Source organism: Thalassophryne amazonica, chromosome 22 (genome assembly GCF_902500255.1).
Source record: "Thalassophryne amazonica chromosome 22, fThaAma1.1, whole genome shotgun sequence".
NCBI lineage: Eukaryota > Metazoa > Chordata > Actinopteri > Batrachoidiformes > Batrachoididae > Thalassophryne > Thalassophryne amazonica.
Window position 1 is genome coordinate 31,737,625 of NC_047124.1, and position 17,274 is coordinate 31,754,898.

The window sequence follows — 17,274 nt, forward strand, 5'->3', positions numbered from 1 at the left end:
TCGTTATTTGTGGCCCATGTCTAATTTTGCTGCTGGATTAAATGTCTTACTCCTCTGTCAAGCCATCCATCACACTTCCCGGCCTCTCACCGTTTTGTCGTAAATGCGCGTAACAGCCATGGAGGATTGACAAAACGGGTCTTCCAAGAGTGATGTAAAAGCTGTAGGAGCTCAGTTATACGGCGGCGTTTGAGGAGGTGATTCGGGTTGAGTGTGCCTGCTGTTGGTTCATTTGCCGTTGGTCACCAGGGGATTGCGGCTGTTGATGTATACGCGGTTGGCTGGCGACCCGTTGACCTCACAGGTTTGCTTCCTGCTATTACAGCAGTCTTTTGCGACACAATAACATATACCCACACATTCAGAAGGACGTAAACAAAATGGCTCCACATGAGAAGTACTGAAAGAGTCATTGACAGACCAGCAATGTGTCATCTGCATACAGCGTCGTCAGCAAAGTTAGCATGCGTTTGTTCGTGCTCTGTGGCACTGCTTCATCAAACTTTAATGGAGTGTGAGCAGCAGATTTTTTAAGATGGGCTGCACTGTTGGAAATCTTATATCAATTCTGAACCGTAAAGAAGTGTCAGTTTTTATTTCTGCCCAAATAACTTCAAGCTGAGGTAGAGAAGGTTTGAATAAATTGGATGGATTTATTATTATTATTGGTCTTTTTATGAAAGACTGCAGTCAGATTTGCTGTCTTTCTCACTCAGTGGCATTTTGTTTTCTCTCTGTTTCTTTCCAGAGTGCAGAATTCTACAAGACCACCACAGAGAGCTACCACAAGGCTGCAGACGAAGTGAACGCCAAATTCAGGTAAGTCGCGATAGTCGATCCAAGGTAGATCGAACTCTTCGGCTTATCAACATTTTATACTTTTTTTTTTTCTTTTTTTTTTTTGCACAAGTGCCTTCACAGTGTTGCTGCCACGAATGCTTAATAGTGTACTAGATTAATCTATTGCTAGTTTTCTTGATTAATCAATTGTCCAATTAATCTTTTATTTACTGATCAGTCGACTGCTAGTAAATGATAACGATAAATTTTAACAATAACTTTCAGTGCTGTATTCAAATAACTTGCCATAAAAAGTGTTTGTTTTACAGAATTGTAAAAAATGCCAAAATATAGACATCTATGTGAAGTCCTGCAAATTAAAAGGACATCTGTGGGTTGGGGAAAAGTATGGAAGAAGTTCTTGCACTCAGCTTCGCCTCTTCCTAAGAGACACACACGCACACACACACAAAAGTGACTTATTGTATCAGGCTGCAGCCAATTAGGATTTTTATTTTCATTGTTGATTAATCTGTTGATTGTTTTCTGGTTCAGTCAGTTCATGGTTTCGGTCCATAAAGCATCAGAAAATGTTGAAAAAAGTGGGTTGGAAACATAAAATTGTAAAATGTTTCTTTTAATCTACAAATGGAAGCTATTCAGTTTATGGTCTGTCAGTTTACAGCTCCACTACAAAAATGAGATTTTCACTGTTCCCTTTTTAAGTTACTCATAAAATTATGTGAAAGCTTCAAATACACCTTGCAGTCGACCTGCCTGGAAAGATATTTGTGAATTTCAAAGAAATTTACCGGTGACTTTCACCTTCTTTCTGGGATGGCGATTCATGTGATGTTTGAGTGCCCTCTAGTTTTTAAAATGTTTTGTTGTCACCCAGTAGGTGTTCATTTTATTTATTTGGTTGTCTCCAGGGGTACCTTCTTACCGTTGTGCATTCCTTTAACATTTGAAGTCCATGTGGACAAATGACGCTGTTGAATTAACTCAATTAATTGGTACACGAGTTGATGCTGATGCAGTTCACTGATGATCCTAATCGCATATATCAAGTTGACAGTTGTTCTTACACAGTTGGAGTGTTTTGGCCTTATGAGACCAGCTTGAGATCAACTTGGTAGTTTTTCCCAAGTTGTTGCCGGAATTGGTGACTTCCCCCCCAAAATTGTGTTGACATCCTTTCTTGTCTTGAGTTGTAAGTTTCAGTTGTTTTGCACTTGCTTTTTTTTTTATTGATATTTGGAATCTACGTTTTGCCTTCAGTACATGACAGTACTATGAACAAATACACTGTCAGCTCTTCTGCCTGGTACATGTTGCTTAAAGTCTGTATCTTCCAGTGTTGGACAGTGTAAAGAATGATTATTCTGTCAAAGCTATTGGTAAATGAGGTCATTTAAAGCATCTACGATGCCGTAGCTGTAACACATCTCCAACACATCGATGAAACTCAAGAAGACGCCGAATCCCTTCCCATCCATGTTCCATCTGTCTTTGTAATAAGAGGCCATTAGGCTCCATAGTAATGTAGGGAAAGTGGATGAGGAGGCGGCAGGAGGTGGGGCAAGAAAAGGCCCTGCTTCTGCGCTCCTCTCCAGGGAGGCTAGGCTAATTGTGTTAGCTTGTCATTAGCTAGCACGAACACTGGAATCATTGTCTCCCTCAGAAATGCTGAAAACTGATTAGCCTAGCCCACGGGGGTTTAGCACTAGACTCGAGGAAGCTCGAGCTGAGAATGCCCAAATTGCATTACGGGGGGTGGGGGTGGGGCTTGAATCACATTAGTACAAAATGACAGTGCTAACTGCGAGCGCCAGGCTAACATGCGGGTAGTCATGTGACATAGGCCTTTGAACGAGCAGTTGTGACTGTCTGATTGGATTATAGGGGTACATTAGCAGGGCCGAGACTGGATTCGAATGGCAGAGAGGCGGCGGGAGGGGCTGTGAGTTTGTGCGTTAATGAAATGGCAGGAAGGTCTGGTGCAACAAGACGAGTGCAGGGACGCGATGAGGGGAACGGAGGGTTAAATGATTATAATGGGGCGTGTTTGCACCAGCTTTGTTTGTGGAATGGCAAATGTTTCTTTGCATCTTTATGATTGAGGGTGTTTTCATGAACATGCTCAGAGCTCACTCACTCACTCACTCTAATGACAAAGACTCTGCACAGATAAGATCTTACCTCTGGCCTCTGTTGAATAATAAAAAGATTTTTTTTTTCTTTTTTGGAATCACAATGGCTTTTGAGTTCCTCAAAGTTGCAAATGTCCCCCAGAGATAAAGGAGCCTTCGCCCTATCCGTACTTGATGGAATTAACATTTGATACGTTCATGTGAGGATGTTATGAAGTGTGGGAGATGACATCTTTCTTATTAGAATGTCTTCATTTCCCCACTCGGTACCAATGCAGACAGCAGTGGTCCTCCTGGGGTTTATTAGTGGCGGTGTTGATGCCGTGTTTAGTTCATTATATTCAAAGCAGCGATATGTGGGGGCAGACAAGACTGCCAGTCAAGAGTTATGGAGTTTTTGGAGTTTTAAATAGATTTGACATTTTAGTTTACATCATCTAAACTTAATAAGATCTGATCAACGATGCTCTGGATACCTCTGGATTGCTGTGGGATGGAATGGCCATTATTTTGTAACAAGGACTGCATTTATATAGTGCTTTTCCATCTGCATCAGACGGTCAAAGCGCTTTAAATTAATGCCTCACATTCACCACAATGTCAGGGTGCTGCCATACAAGATGCTCACTACACACCGGGAGCAACAACGGGATTAAGGACCTTCCCAAAGGGCCCTTAGTGATTTTACAGTCAGGTTGGGATTTGAACCAAGGATCCTCTGGTCTCAAGCCTAACACTTAAGCATGAGACCATGCTTATATGAAAATAAATTAAGAGTGCAGTACCTTTTTTATTTTAAGTCATATTCACATACATTACTGTCCAAAACGGATTAAGAGTTAGGGTTAAATTTATATCAAGAGTAAGACAAAGGCAAAATTGCAGACACCAGAATCAACCAGATGGATGGAGAAGTTCTATTTTAAAATGTGCTGTGTGCACCCCCCCAATGCACTGTAATCATTAGTGTGAGAATTGTTCTAAATCAGTCTTTCTCAAACCTTTCCAGACCAACAACCAGTGGTGGGCACAGTTCATATAATCCAATAACCGCTAATTAGAAAGCTAACTTTTTTGTTAGCGGATTAGCTTTTCAGCTAACTTTGAAAATCACCAGAGGATGAATTACCATCAGCTAAATTTAATTCCGCTAATTTTCAGTCTGCTAATTTTTTTTTTTTTTTTTTTTTTTTTGGTAAAGTGAGTAAAGTTTAACAGTCAAAAACATTGGAAACCCTAAAATCATACATGTTAGTTCCTGTCTGTTGTGTGTTTGCAACAGTCAGGCGGGTGTTCTGTCTAGATGAGCTCCCGTAGCATAAATTGACAGTTAGCGTGTCTGCTTTAAAGACAATGTGTACATGCAAATCTTTATTTTTTTAAATTGTAAAGACACTTATTGCTGTATTTTTATGTGAAAACAAAACTTACGTTGGTTTTCTTTGGTGGGGAAGCTCAATGCGCTGGGTGAGGTGTAGATTTTACCTGTCACATTGAACGCAACGCGGGTGGGCTGATCCTGTGTTTATAAATGTAATAGAGTGCTAAACTCAATCAATCAATCAATTTTTTTTATATAGCGCCAAATCACAACAAACAGTTGCCCCAAGGCGCTTTATATTGTAAGGCAAGGCCATACAATAATTATGTAAAACCCCAACGGTCAAAACGACCCCCTGTGAGCAAGCACTTGGCTACAGTGGGAAGGAAAAACTCCCTTTTAACAGGAAGAAACCTCCAGCAGAACCAGGCTCAGGGAGGGGCAGTCTTCTGCTGGGACTGGTTGGGGCTGAGGGAGAGAACCAGGAAAAAGACATGCTGTGGAGGGGAGCAGAGATCGATCACTAATGATTAAATGCAGAGTGGTGCATACAGAGCAAAAAGAGAAAGAAACAGTGCATCATGGGAACCCCCCAGCAGTCTACGTCTATAGCAGCATAACTAAGGGATGGTTCAGGGTCACCTGATCCAGCCCTAACTATAAGCTTTAGCAAAAAGGAACGTTTTAAGCCTAATCTTAAAAGTAGAGAGGGTGTCTGTCTCCCTGATCTGAATTGGGAGCTGGTTCCACAGGAGAGGAGCCTGAAAGCTGAAGGCTCTGCCTCCCATTCTACTCTTACAAACCCTAGGAACTACAAGTAAGCCTGCAGTCTGAGAGCGAAGCGCTCTATTGGGGTGATATGGTACTACGAGGTCCCTAAGATAAGATGGGACCTGATTATTCAAAACCTTATAAGTAAGAAGAAGAATTTTAAATTCTATTCTAGAATTAACAGGAAGCCAATGAAGAGAGGCCAATATGGGTGAGATATGCTCTCTCCTTCTAGTCCCTGTCAGTACTCTAGCTGCAGCATTTTGAATTAACTGAAGGCTTTTTAGGGAACTTTTAGGACAACCTGATAATAATGAATTACAATAGTCCAGCCTAGAGGAAATAAATGCATGAATTAGTTTTTCAGCATCACTCTGAGACAAGACCTTTCTGATTTTAGAGATATTACGTAAATGCAAAAAAGCAGTCCTACATATTTGTTTAATATGCGCTTTGAATGACATATCCTGATCAAAAATGACTCCAAGATTTCTCACAGTATTACTAGAGGTCAGGGTAATGCCATCCAGAGTAAGGATCTGGTTAGACACCATGTTTCTAAGATTTGTGGGGCCAAGTACAATAACTTCAGTTTTATCTGAGTTTAAAAGCAGGAAATTAGAGGTCATCCATGTCTTTATGTCTGTAAGACAATCCTGCAGTTTAGCTAATTGGTGTGTGTCCTCTGGCTTCATGGATAGATAAAGCTGGGTATCATCTGCGTAACAATGAAAATTTAAGCGATACCGTCTAATAATACTGCCTAAGGGAAGCATGTATAAAGTGAATAAAATTGGTCCTAGCACAGAACCTTGTGGAACTCCATAATTAACTTTAGTCTGTGAAGAAGATTCCCCATTTACATGAACAAATTGTAATCTATTAGACAAATATGATTCAAACCACCGCAGCGCAGTGCCTTTAATACCTATGGCATGCTCTAATCTCTGTAATAAAATTTTATGGTCAACAGTATCAAAAGCAGCACTGAGGTCTAACAGAACAAGCACAGAGATGAGTTCACTGTCCGAGGCCATAAGAAGATCATTTGTAACCTTCACTAATGCTGTTTCTGTACTATGATGAATTCTAAAACCTGACTGAAACTCTTCAAATAGACCATTCCTCTGCAGATGATCAGTTAGCTGTTTTACAACTACCCTTTCAAGAATTTTTGAGAGAAAAGGAAGGTTGGAGATTGGCCTATAATTAGCTAAGATAGCTGGGTCAAGTGATGGCTTTTTAAGTAATGGTTTAATTACTGCCACCTTAAAAGCCTGTGGTACATAGCCAACTAACAAAGATAGATTGATCATATTTAAGATCGAAGCATTAAATAATGGTAGGGCTTCCTTGAGCAGCCTGGTAGGAATGGGGTCTAATAAACATGTTGATGGTTTGGATGAAGTAACTAATGAAAATAACTCAGACAGAACAATCGGAGAGAAAGAGTCTAACCAAATACCGGCATCACTGAAAGCAGCCAAAGATAACGATACGTCTTTGGGATGGTTATGAGTAATTTTTTCTCTAATAGTTAAAATTTTGTTAGCAAAGAAAGTCATGAAGTCATTACTAGTTAAAGTTAATGGAATACTCAGCTCAATAGAGCTCTGACTCTTTGTCAGCCTGGCTACAGTGCTGAAAAGAAACCTGGGGTTGTTCTTATTTTCTTCAATTAGTGATGAGTAGAAAGATGTCCTAGCTTTACGGAGGGCTTTTTTATAGAGCAACAGACTCTTTTTCCAGGCTAAGTGAAGATCTTCTAAATTAGTGAGACGCCATTTCCTCTCCAACTTACGGGTTATCTGCTTTAAGCTACGAGTTTGTGAGTTATACCACGGAGTCAGACACTTCTGATTTAAAGCTCTCTTTTTCAGAGGAGCTACAGCATCCAAAGTTGTCTTCAATAAGGATGTAAAACTATTGACGAGATACTCTAAAACAGAGTTTAGGTAGCTACTCTGCACTGTGTTGGTATATGGCATTAGAGAACATAAAGAAGGAATCATATCCTTAAACCTAGTTACAGCGCTTTCTGAAAGACTTCTAGTGTAATGAAACTTATTCCCCACTGCTGGGTAGTCCATCAGAGTAAATGTAAATGTTATTAAGAAATGATCAGACAGAAGGGAGTTTTCAGGGAATACTGTTAAGTCTTCTATTTCCATACCATAAGTCAGAACAAGATCTAAGATATGATTAAAGTGGTGGGTGGACTCATTTACTTTTTGAGCAAAGCCAATAGTGTCTAATAATAGATTAAATGCAGTGTTGAGGCTGTCATTCTCAGCATCTGTGTGGATGTTAAAATCGCCCACTATAATTATCTTATCTGAGCTAAGCACTAAGTCAGACAAAAGGTCTGAAAATTCACAGAGAAACTCACAGTAACGACCAGGTGGACGATAGATAATAACAAATAAAACTGGTTTTTGGGACTTCCAATTTGGATGGACAAGACTAAGAGACAAGCTTTCAAATGAATTAAAGCTCTGTCTAGGTTTTTGATTAATTAATAAGCTGGAATGGAAGATTGCTGCTAATCCTCCGCCCCGGCCCGTGCTACGAGCATTCTGACAGTTAGTGTGACTCGGGGGTGTTGACTCATTTAAACTAACATATTCATCCTGCTGTAACCAGGTTTCTGTAAGGCAGAATAAATCAATATGTTGATCAATTATTATATCATTTACCAACAGGGACTTAGAAGAGGGAGACCTAATGTTTAATAGACCACATTTAACTGTTTTAGTCTGTGGTGCAGTTGAAGGTGCTATATTATTTTTTCTTTTTGAATTTTTATGCTTAAATAGATTTTTGCTGGTTATTGGCAGTCTGGGAGCAGGCACCGTCTCTACGGGGATGGGGTAATGAGGGGATGGCAGGGGGAGAGAAGCTGCAGAGGTGTGTAAGACTACAACTCTGCTTCCTGGTCCCAACCCTGGATAGTCACGGTTTGGAGGATTTAAGAAAATTGGCCAGATTTCTAGAAATGAGAGCTGCTCCATCCAAAGTGGGATGGATGCCGTCTCTCCTAACAAGACCAGGTTTTCCCCAGAAGCTTTGCCAATTATCTATGAAGCCCACCTCATTTTTTGGACACCACTCAGACAGCCAGAAATTCAAGGAGAACATGCGGCTAAACATGTCACTCCTCTCACTAAACTGTGGCTATTAATACGGCGATTTACTGCTTTTTATAAAGACGATGACCGTGTTTGGGATTATTTTATTTTTTATTTGTTTCTTTTCGTATATTTGTTTTGTGTTTGTGAATGCAGCTCTGTTAACAGTTTATAGATATATAATATAGAGATAAACTGTGACTTCCAATACTGCGATTTGCTGCTTTTGATAAAGATGACAGCGTTTGGCGTTTTATTTTTTATTTATTTTTTGTGCGTTTGTTTTGCGCTTGTGATCCTGCAGCCCCTGCGGAGTTTAAACTCAAAACTGACTTATCAGTAGCCGACAGATGTGGCCGCAATCGAGTCAGTACTAAAGGTTAGCGGTAACCGCGGCTAATTTTTTTTTAGTGGTTTATCAGTTTAGCTTTATAAAAGTTAACTTTTCTTTTAGTGGATTAATGGTTATTGAAGCTAACTTTACGGTTAGCTGTGCCCACTACTGCCAACAACCACTTAATTAAAAAAGAGAGAGAGAGAGAGAGAGAGAGAGAGAGAGAGAGAGAGAGAGAGAGAGAGAGAGGAAAATGGAGAGGAGGAAGCCCAGTGAGGGTGGGCAGTACATTCGGCAATCTGACACGGTGGAGACGTTTAAATCAGGACTGAAGACCCACTGGTTTAGACTGTCTTATCATTAATTTAATTTGTTTGTGTTTGCTGTGTAATTTCCTTTTATTCTTCTGTGTTTTATCTTTTCACTGTGCTTTTGTTGCTTTTAATTTTGTTTTTAGATTAATTTGTGTTGTGAATTGTGTGACGCGCCTTGGGGCGACTTTGTTGCGAGTTGGCGCTTATATATATATATATACACACACACACACACAGTAGTGTTCGGAATAATAGTAGTGCTATGTGACTAAAAAGATTAATCCAGGTTTTGAGTATAGTTCTTATTGTTACATGGGAAAAAAGGTGTGATTTGTGAGTAGATTCTCACAATAATAGTAGCATCTGCTGTTGACGCTACAAACTCAAAACTGTTATGTTCAAACTGCTTTTTTAGCAATCCTGTGAATCACTAAACTAGTATTTAGTTGTATAACCACAGTGTTTCATGATTTCTTCACATCTGCAAGGCATTATTTTTGTTGGTTTGGAACCAAGATTTTGCTGGTTTAATAGTGTGCTTGGGGTCATTGTCTTGTTGAAACACCCATTTCAAGGGCATGTCCTCTTTAGCATAAGGCAACATGACCTCTTCAAGTATTTTGACATATCCAAACTGATCCATGATACCTGGTATGCGATATATAGGCCCAACACCATAGTAGGAGAAACATGCCCATATCATGATGCTTGCACCACCATGCGTCACTGTCTTCACTGTGAACTGTGGCTTGAATTCAGAGTTTGGGGGTCGTCTCAAACTGTCTGCGGCCCTTGGACCCAAAAAGAACAATTTTACTTTCATCAGTCCACAAAATGTTCCTCCATATATATATAATATATATATATATTATGGAAGCCGAGAGAGGCCCTTTTTATAATGCTTTTTTAATTCACCCTGTTATCCCGAGATAACGACATAATTAAAACCTGCAAATTCAACAGTGGATCAAATACTTACTTGCCTCACTGTACATGTGGTGGTTGAGGACCTGAGTGAGGGGAGCATGTAGGTGTCTCACAATATGATGCGAATGGGCGTCAAACAACATGACGCTAACGTTCTAACTTTAGCATGAACAGACTGCCTCCATTGTCAAAAATGGCATTTATAATGTATGTAAAAGAATAATTATGCTGAAAAAAAACTTGAGTAGGTTTACATGCTGCCTGAAAAAATGACAGTCTGCAACTGTGTGTTTCTTGAGTTTTTTTTACCTGACTGACTAACTAACCTATAACAGACACACAGGAGCTTGGTGAATTATAGTATAGATTAAAGGACTAGTAATATAATAGTCACTATCCAAAAAGGGGCAAAATTCTGTAATTTTAGTTAATATCGCATGAAGGACGGTTCATGAATCCTGTGCCAGTCCGAACCATTAGCTTTGTCAGAAATGGGGTGTACTCAGGTTACTCGTAAAGTAGGAGACGGTGTTTGCATTCCAGACATAACCTGGAAGATTAGATGGACAGCAGAAGACGTTTGGAAACTTTAGGAACTACATGTTAGCTCTCTGTAGTTACGTCACATTACGGTGCAGGCATTTTCCTTTCAAGGTGTTTCAAAAAATAAAAATGAAATTCGAGGTCGTTATTCACAAAGGGGGAAGGACGTGTTTGCAGTCCGAGATTGTTTGTGTGTTCCTGTTTTCATAAGTGTGCGGTACAGCTGCTCCCTGCCGTCCTGCAGTATTCCCGCCAGAGATCTGAAAATGATGGAGCTCTCCCAACCGGAACGCCACTGCATCAGTGTAGCCTCATTACAGCCGCACAGGCAAAACACACAACAAGCCACGCGGATCGAAGGAAAGACGTGCGTTTGTCCACTCGCACTTCATCACAGCTGTTTCATACAAAATCGTAGTACACGAAAATAAACAGTTTAGTTTTTCTGGGACTAGACACAGAATTATGACAAAGTATTTAAGATTTAATCTTCTTTTCTGATGAGACTGTAGTGCTGTAGGATGGGAATGTGGCCCCTCCTGGAGCAGGGATTCACTGTAAATATCTTCATTTTATTTATTTATTTTTTTAAATTTAAATGTTTTTTATTGATTGAAGCAAAAATTTAATAAATAAGCTTCCAAGCACCAATATGACTGCTGTGAGAATTAATTGCCCCCTGAACGTATTAGCTTGTTGTGCTGCTTTCAGCTCCAACACCTGCAGCCAGATGTTTCTGATCACTGGAGATCAGTCGAAATGCTGCGGTGTCTTTTGGATCTTTACCTCCTGTGGTTCAGCTGCGTTGATGGATTTTTGAACACAGCCCCTTCTCCCCTTTTTCCATTTAAGGTCCTGCCACAGCATCAATACAGGTTCAGATCAGGACTTCAAGGCCACTCCAGAACTATAAATTTGTTTTTTTTTCCATTTAGGTTTGGGTTTTTGGCTGTGCCGACATTACAGCTACCAGGTGTCATGTTCTTTTTTGTTTTGTTTTGTTTTTGGTAGAATTTTGCTTTTGTTTTCTTCAGAAATAATGCCACTCATGCACCTTTGGCACGTTAGTCCAGAGAATAGTATTGTGAGAAATTTTGGGATTATCAAGGTATTTTTGTGAAATTTCAGAGGAGTTTCTCTCCACGTTCTCCTGGGGTCGCTCATTCTTCAGTTTTTTTCCCCCATTTTATTGGGTGGCGGCAATAGCTCAGTTAGTTGTGCAAACCGTCTTATGACAGAAGGGTCAGCGGTTCGAATCCGGCTCCCAATCCGCCATATTGCCGTTATGTCCTTGGGCAAGACACTTAACCCACCTTGCCTGTTTATGAATGAGGTGGTAGTCGGAGTGGCCGTAGGCACAGAATGGCAACGATGCTTCTGTCAGTTTGCCCTAGGGCAGCTGTGGCTACACTAATAGCTTACCACCACCAACGTGCAAGTGAATGAATAATGCAACTTTTAAAGCGCTTGAAAAGTGCTCTATAAATTAAAGTGATTACAACCCCAATTCAAATGAAGCTGGGATGTTGTGTAAAATGTAAATAAAAACAGAATACAATGATTTGCAAATCCTCTTCAGTTCAGTTTAAATTTTCAGTTTTATTAATTTATATAGCGCCATCTCACGACAGAGAATACGATAAGACAACTCTAAAAAAGTGGGTCTTCGGTCTTGATTTAAAAGTCTCCACTGTGTCGGACTGCCTTATAGCTGCAGGTAGATCATTCCAGAGAGCAGGGCCATGGTAAGAGAAGCCTCTATACCCCAAAGACTTTTTATTTACCCTTGGAACAGACAGAAGTCCTGTGCCTTGTGAATGCAGGGGCCGCGCCGGTACGTAGAGCTTGACCAATCCGCCAGGTAGGAGGGACCCAGTCCATGAACAATTTTATAGACCAGCAACAGGACTTTAAAATCCAATCTGGCAGAAGCCGGAAGCCAATGAAGGGACACCAGAATGGGTGTAATGTGGTCAAACTTTCTACGTTGTGTCAAAAGTCTGGCAGTACCATAATGCACTAATTGAAGATCCCTAATGCTGGACTGTGGCAAACCAGAAAATAGAGCATTGCAATAATCCAATCTAGACAAGATAAATACATGGATCAGGGTCTCAGCATCAGCTATAGACAGGATGAGATGAGTCTTCACTATGTTTCTCAGCTGGAAGATGGTAGTCCTTGTAATATCTCTATTGTGGAGGTCAAAGGACAACATATTCAGCATTTGAATAAAATAGACTTCTTGTGTATTTTGGCTCCACCTAGTTGGTGGCATAGCAACCACTTGCCTCTTGTGTTAAAACACTCTGATTGAAAATAAATGGCAGCTGGTTGCTTTGCCTCGGCCTCTTGTTGCTAAAAGGACCAAGGGGAGATGGGGGGTCCCAGCCATGCTTGAAAGCATTGTAAACAATGCCGCCAGGATGCTCTCTGCTAGACACAGCATTTAATTGCACAATTTCCAACAGCCAAACTCTTTCTGCATTGTTTATTTGGTGAAATAATGTAGATACTGTTGTGTTTGTGAAAGGCTCATGTCAGCCAACGCTGTCTGCCTACAGATATATATGTAATATAATATCACAGTATTTTAGTTACATATGCTTTTATTCATTTTTGATGGGACACAGAGTTCCCAGGTGGTTCTCTTGCTGTCTTTTCCTGTAGCTGATTTATACACCGCAACATTCACCGCGGGACATTTGTCCTAGTCTGATGTCTTGTTATACTGTCCATCAGTAAATGTGTGACCTGTACTGCTCTACATGCATGTCAGTGCACATGTGTGAGTGCTTTAGTATGTGAGGGTGAATCAATAGAATTTGTCAGATGCGTGGACGTGCGTGTACGTGCACACATAGCTGCACTAATGTATCTGTGCCTCTCAACAGGCTGCAGTGACCCACTGGGGCTTTAGTTGGAAATTCAAGCTGACAGGCACGGAGAAAACCAACAGATGTGAGATTATGTGCAAGATGGAACGGGAAATGTATGAACGTAGGTGCAACGCTAAGCCACCTGCTGCTGCTAACCTTTGATCGGTCTTTGGAGTTCTTTATTGAAGCTGGTGGCCGTGTTTGTACCGGGTCCTCACAGAGTCAGAATGGGGGCAGGTCTTTGGAATAGTGGATAAGAGTCTGGTCTTACAAAGCTGTTTAATCGTGAAGGAGTTTCTAATGTCGTCTCCAGACCTGGACTTTATTCTGTAATAGTGATATCATTTATTTCACCACGAGAATAGATCGTGTGCAGAGCCACAGAGTGACCGCAGATGGAAAAATGAGGCGCATTTGTGCACAAACATCTCCCACCTTTAATTTGTACAACCACCTTCAACTGGCTTTGTGTTGGTTGGAAATAAATGAGGGAATGTTTACTGAAACATGTGTTTTGTGTTTTGACACTGAATGTAAAAATTAATTTAAAGATGTCATTTATGGAGGCTACTGTTTCTCAAAGTGTAGGCTATGGCCTATCTCAGCATATACAGTAGTGTTCAGAATAATAGTAGTGCTACGTAACTAAAAAGATTAATCAAGGTTTTGAGTATATTTCTTATTGTTACATGGGAAACAAGGTACCAGTAGATTCAGTAGATTCTCACAAATCCAACAAGACAAAGCATTCATGATATGCACACTCTTAAGGCTATGAAATTGGGCTATTAGTAAAAAAAAAGTAGAAAAGGGGGTGTTCACAATAATAGTAGTGTGGCATTCAGTCAATGAGTTTGTCAGTTTTGTGGAACAAACAGGTGTGAATCAGGTGTCCCCTATTTGAGGATGAAGCCAGCACCTGTTGAACATGCTTTTCTCTTTGAAAGCCTGAGGAAAATGGGGCGTTCAAGACATTGTTCAGAAGAACAGCGTAGTTTGATTAAAAAGTTGATTGGAGAGGGAAAACGTATACGCAGGTGCAAAGCATGGTGGTGCAAGCATCATGATATGGGCATGTTTCTTCTACTATGGTGTTGGGCCTATATATCGCATACCAGGTATCATGGATCAGTTTGGATATGTCAAAATACTTTAAGAGGTCATGTTGCCTTATGCTGAAGACGACATGCCCTTGAAATGGTAGGTGTTTCAACAAGACAATGACTCCAAGCACGCTAGAAAACGAGCAAAATCTTGGTTCCAAACCAACAAAATTAATGCCTCGCAGATGTGAAGAAATCATGAAACACTGTGGTTATACAACTAAATACTAGTTTAGTGATTCACAGGATTGCTAAAAAAGCAGTTTGAGCATAATAGTTTTGAGTTTGTAGCGTCAACAGCAGATGCTACTATTATTGTGAACACCCCCTTTTCTACTTTTTTTTACTAATAGCCCAATTTCATAGCCTTAAGAGTGTGCATATCATGCTTGGTCTTGTTGGATTTGTGAGAATCTACTGAATCTACTGGTACCTTGTTTCCCATGTAACAATAAGAAATATACTCAAAACCTGGATTAATCTTTTTAGTCACATAGCACTACTGTTATTCTGAACACTACTGTGTGTGTGTGTGTGTATATATGTATATATATATATATATATATATATATATATATATATATACAGTGAGGAAAATAAGTATTTGAACACCTACCAACCAGCAAGAATTCTGGCTCACACAGACCTGTTAATTTTTGTAGACCTGCACAAGGCTGGGATGGACTACAGGACAACAGGCAAGCAGCTTGGTAGAAGACAACAACTGTTATGATTGTTTATTAGAAAGTGGAAGAAACACAAGATGACTGTCAATCTCCCTCGGTGTGGGATTCCATGCAAGATCTCACTTTGTGGGGTAAGGATGATTCTGAGAAAGTTCGGAACTACACAGGAGGACCTGGTCAATGACCTGAAGAGAGCTGGGACCACAGTCACAAAGATTACATTAGTAACACATGATGCTGTCATGGTTTAAAATCCTGCAGTGAAGCAAGGTCCCCCTGCTCAAGCCAGCACATGTCCAGGCCCGTTTGAAGTTCACCAGTGACCATCTGGATGATCCAGAGGAGGCATGGGAGAAGGTCATGTGGTCAGATGAGACCAGAATAGAGCTTTTTGGTATCAACTCCACTTACCATGTTTAGAGGATGAGAACAACCCCAAGAAAACCATCCCAACCGTGAAGCATGGGGGTGGAAACATCATACTCTGGGGGTGCTCTTCTGCAAAGGGGACAGGACGACTGCACTGTATTGAAGGGAGGATGGATGGGGTCATGTATTGTGAGATTTTGGCAAACAACCTCCTTCCCTCAGTAAGAGCATTGAAGATGGGTCATGGCTGGGTCTTCCAGCATGACAGTGGTCCCAAACACACAGCCAGGGCAACTAAGGAGGGGCTCCGTAAGAAGCATTTCAAGGTCCTGGAGTGGCCTGGCCAGTCTCCAGACCTGAACTCAACAGAAAATCTTTGGAGGGACCTGAAACTCCAAACCTGAAAGATTTAGAAAAGATCTGTATGGAGGAGTGGACCAAAATCCCTGCTGCAGTGTGTGAAAACTTGGTCAAGAACTACAGGAAACGTTTGACCTCTGTAATTGCAAACAAAGGCTACTGTACCAAATATTAACATTGGTTTGCACAGGTGATTTTGACACACAGGTGTTCAAATACTTATTTGCAGCAGTAACATACAAATAAATTATTTAAAAAATCATACATTGTGATTTCCGGATATTTTTTAGATTATGTCTCTCACAGTGGACATGCACCTAAGATGAAAATTTCAGACCCCTCCATGATTTCTAAGTGGGAGAACTTGCAAAATCGCAGGGTGTTCAAATACTTATTTTCCTCACTGTATATGTGTGTATATAGTGTGTGTGTGTGTGTGTGTGTGTGTGTGTGTGTGTGTGTGTGTGTGTGTGTGTGTGTGTGTGTGTATATATATATATGTGTGTGTGTATATATATATATTTATCTCATTCCTAAAAAATACAGATTGTGACGGGGCAGTTTATTCTCAGTTAAAGAATAGATTACACTTTGCCAGTTTTCTTGCGACAAGTCATGTTTGCAATCACTGAATATTTGTTGGATTTTATTTTGATCAATCAGTAAGAAATAGAAACAGTCAGTATTCTATCATAAATCTGTAGATTTAATGTAAATCAACTAGGCAGTTTTCAAAAAATTTAGTGGCCCTGCTGGAAGGAGACTGAGGGAAGCCACCAAGACGCGCATGATAACTGAAAGAATTTTCAGCTTTTGTGGATGTAAGTGAAGAAACTGAGAACAGGGCAACTTTTTCCAGTTGCATTCTCCTTCACAGCTTTATGTTGGAGTGGAGTAGGGAAGGTTGTCAAGGTTTCCCATGTGACTTCTAGCAAACTTCAGCTGACAATCGGTCCGCAACGTGTATTTTCATTACAAGCCAGGACACTAAAAACACAATTAGAAAAATGAAGTCGGACATGAACGTACTCCATAAATATCTAAACAGCATCTAAAGAAACACACAGATTGAAAGCTTACCAGCTAAGGACCATCTGTTAGCAAGTTCTTCATGCAGGTGAAGCGAGCAGGTCAGACTACGAGCTGTCAGCAGCTTTCATATTCGGGTGATACTGTAAGTTTGAGTGTTTACATAAATAGTAACCATATAGTACATGAATTATTAACCTCGGGTGCTCGGTTAATAATCCTTTAAGAGCCTGGCATCCAAGCTTTTTATCACTACCAGAGTGGTGCCAAATGGCACTGCTGGGGTAATTTACAACTCATTAGGCCACCTTTTCTTATGTAAGTGCAGCCATTAGATCGGAATGTGGCAGTACCAGAGTGACCGGCAGTTTGAACCTGTGAGAATGTTAAATTTTTTAACCCTTATATTATGGTGAGAAATAAATACGTTTATTGTGTTGCGGGTCATTTTGACCCGTATTGTTTAAATCCACTCAAAACAATCAAAAATGAAGTTTAAACCAATCAGAACTTTATTTTAGATGATACAAACATTTTGAAGAGATGAGAAGAAGAGATGTACAATTCAAACACTATG

At 40.3% G+C, this 17,274-nt stretch overlaps 1 protein-coding gene across 3 annotated transcripts in view; it reads left to right on the plus strand.

Moving 5' to 3' along the window:
• The window catches only part of chchd3a (coiled-coil-helix-coiled-coil-helix domain containing 3a), a 203,861-nt gene that overhangs the window by 157,187 nt on the left and 29,400 nt on the right, over window positions 1–17,274 (plus strand). For all 3 annotated transcript variants that reach the window (XM_034163454.1, XM_034163455.1, XM_034163456.1), the window contains exon 7: window positions 749–819. In XM_034163454.1, coding sequence (XP_034019345.1) covers window positions 749–819 — 71 coding nt within the window. The remainder of the gene's footprint in view (window positions 1–748; window positions 820–17,274) is intronic.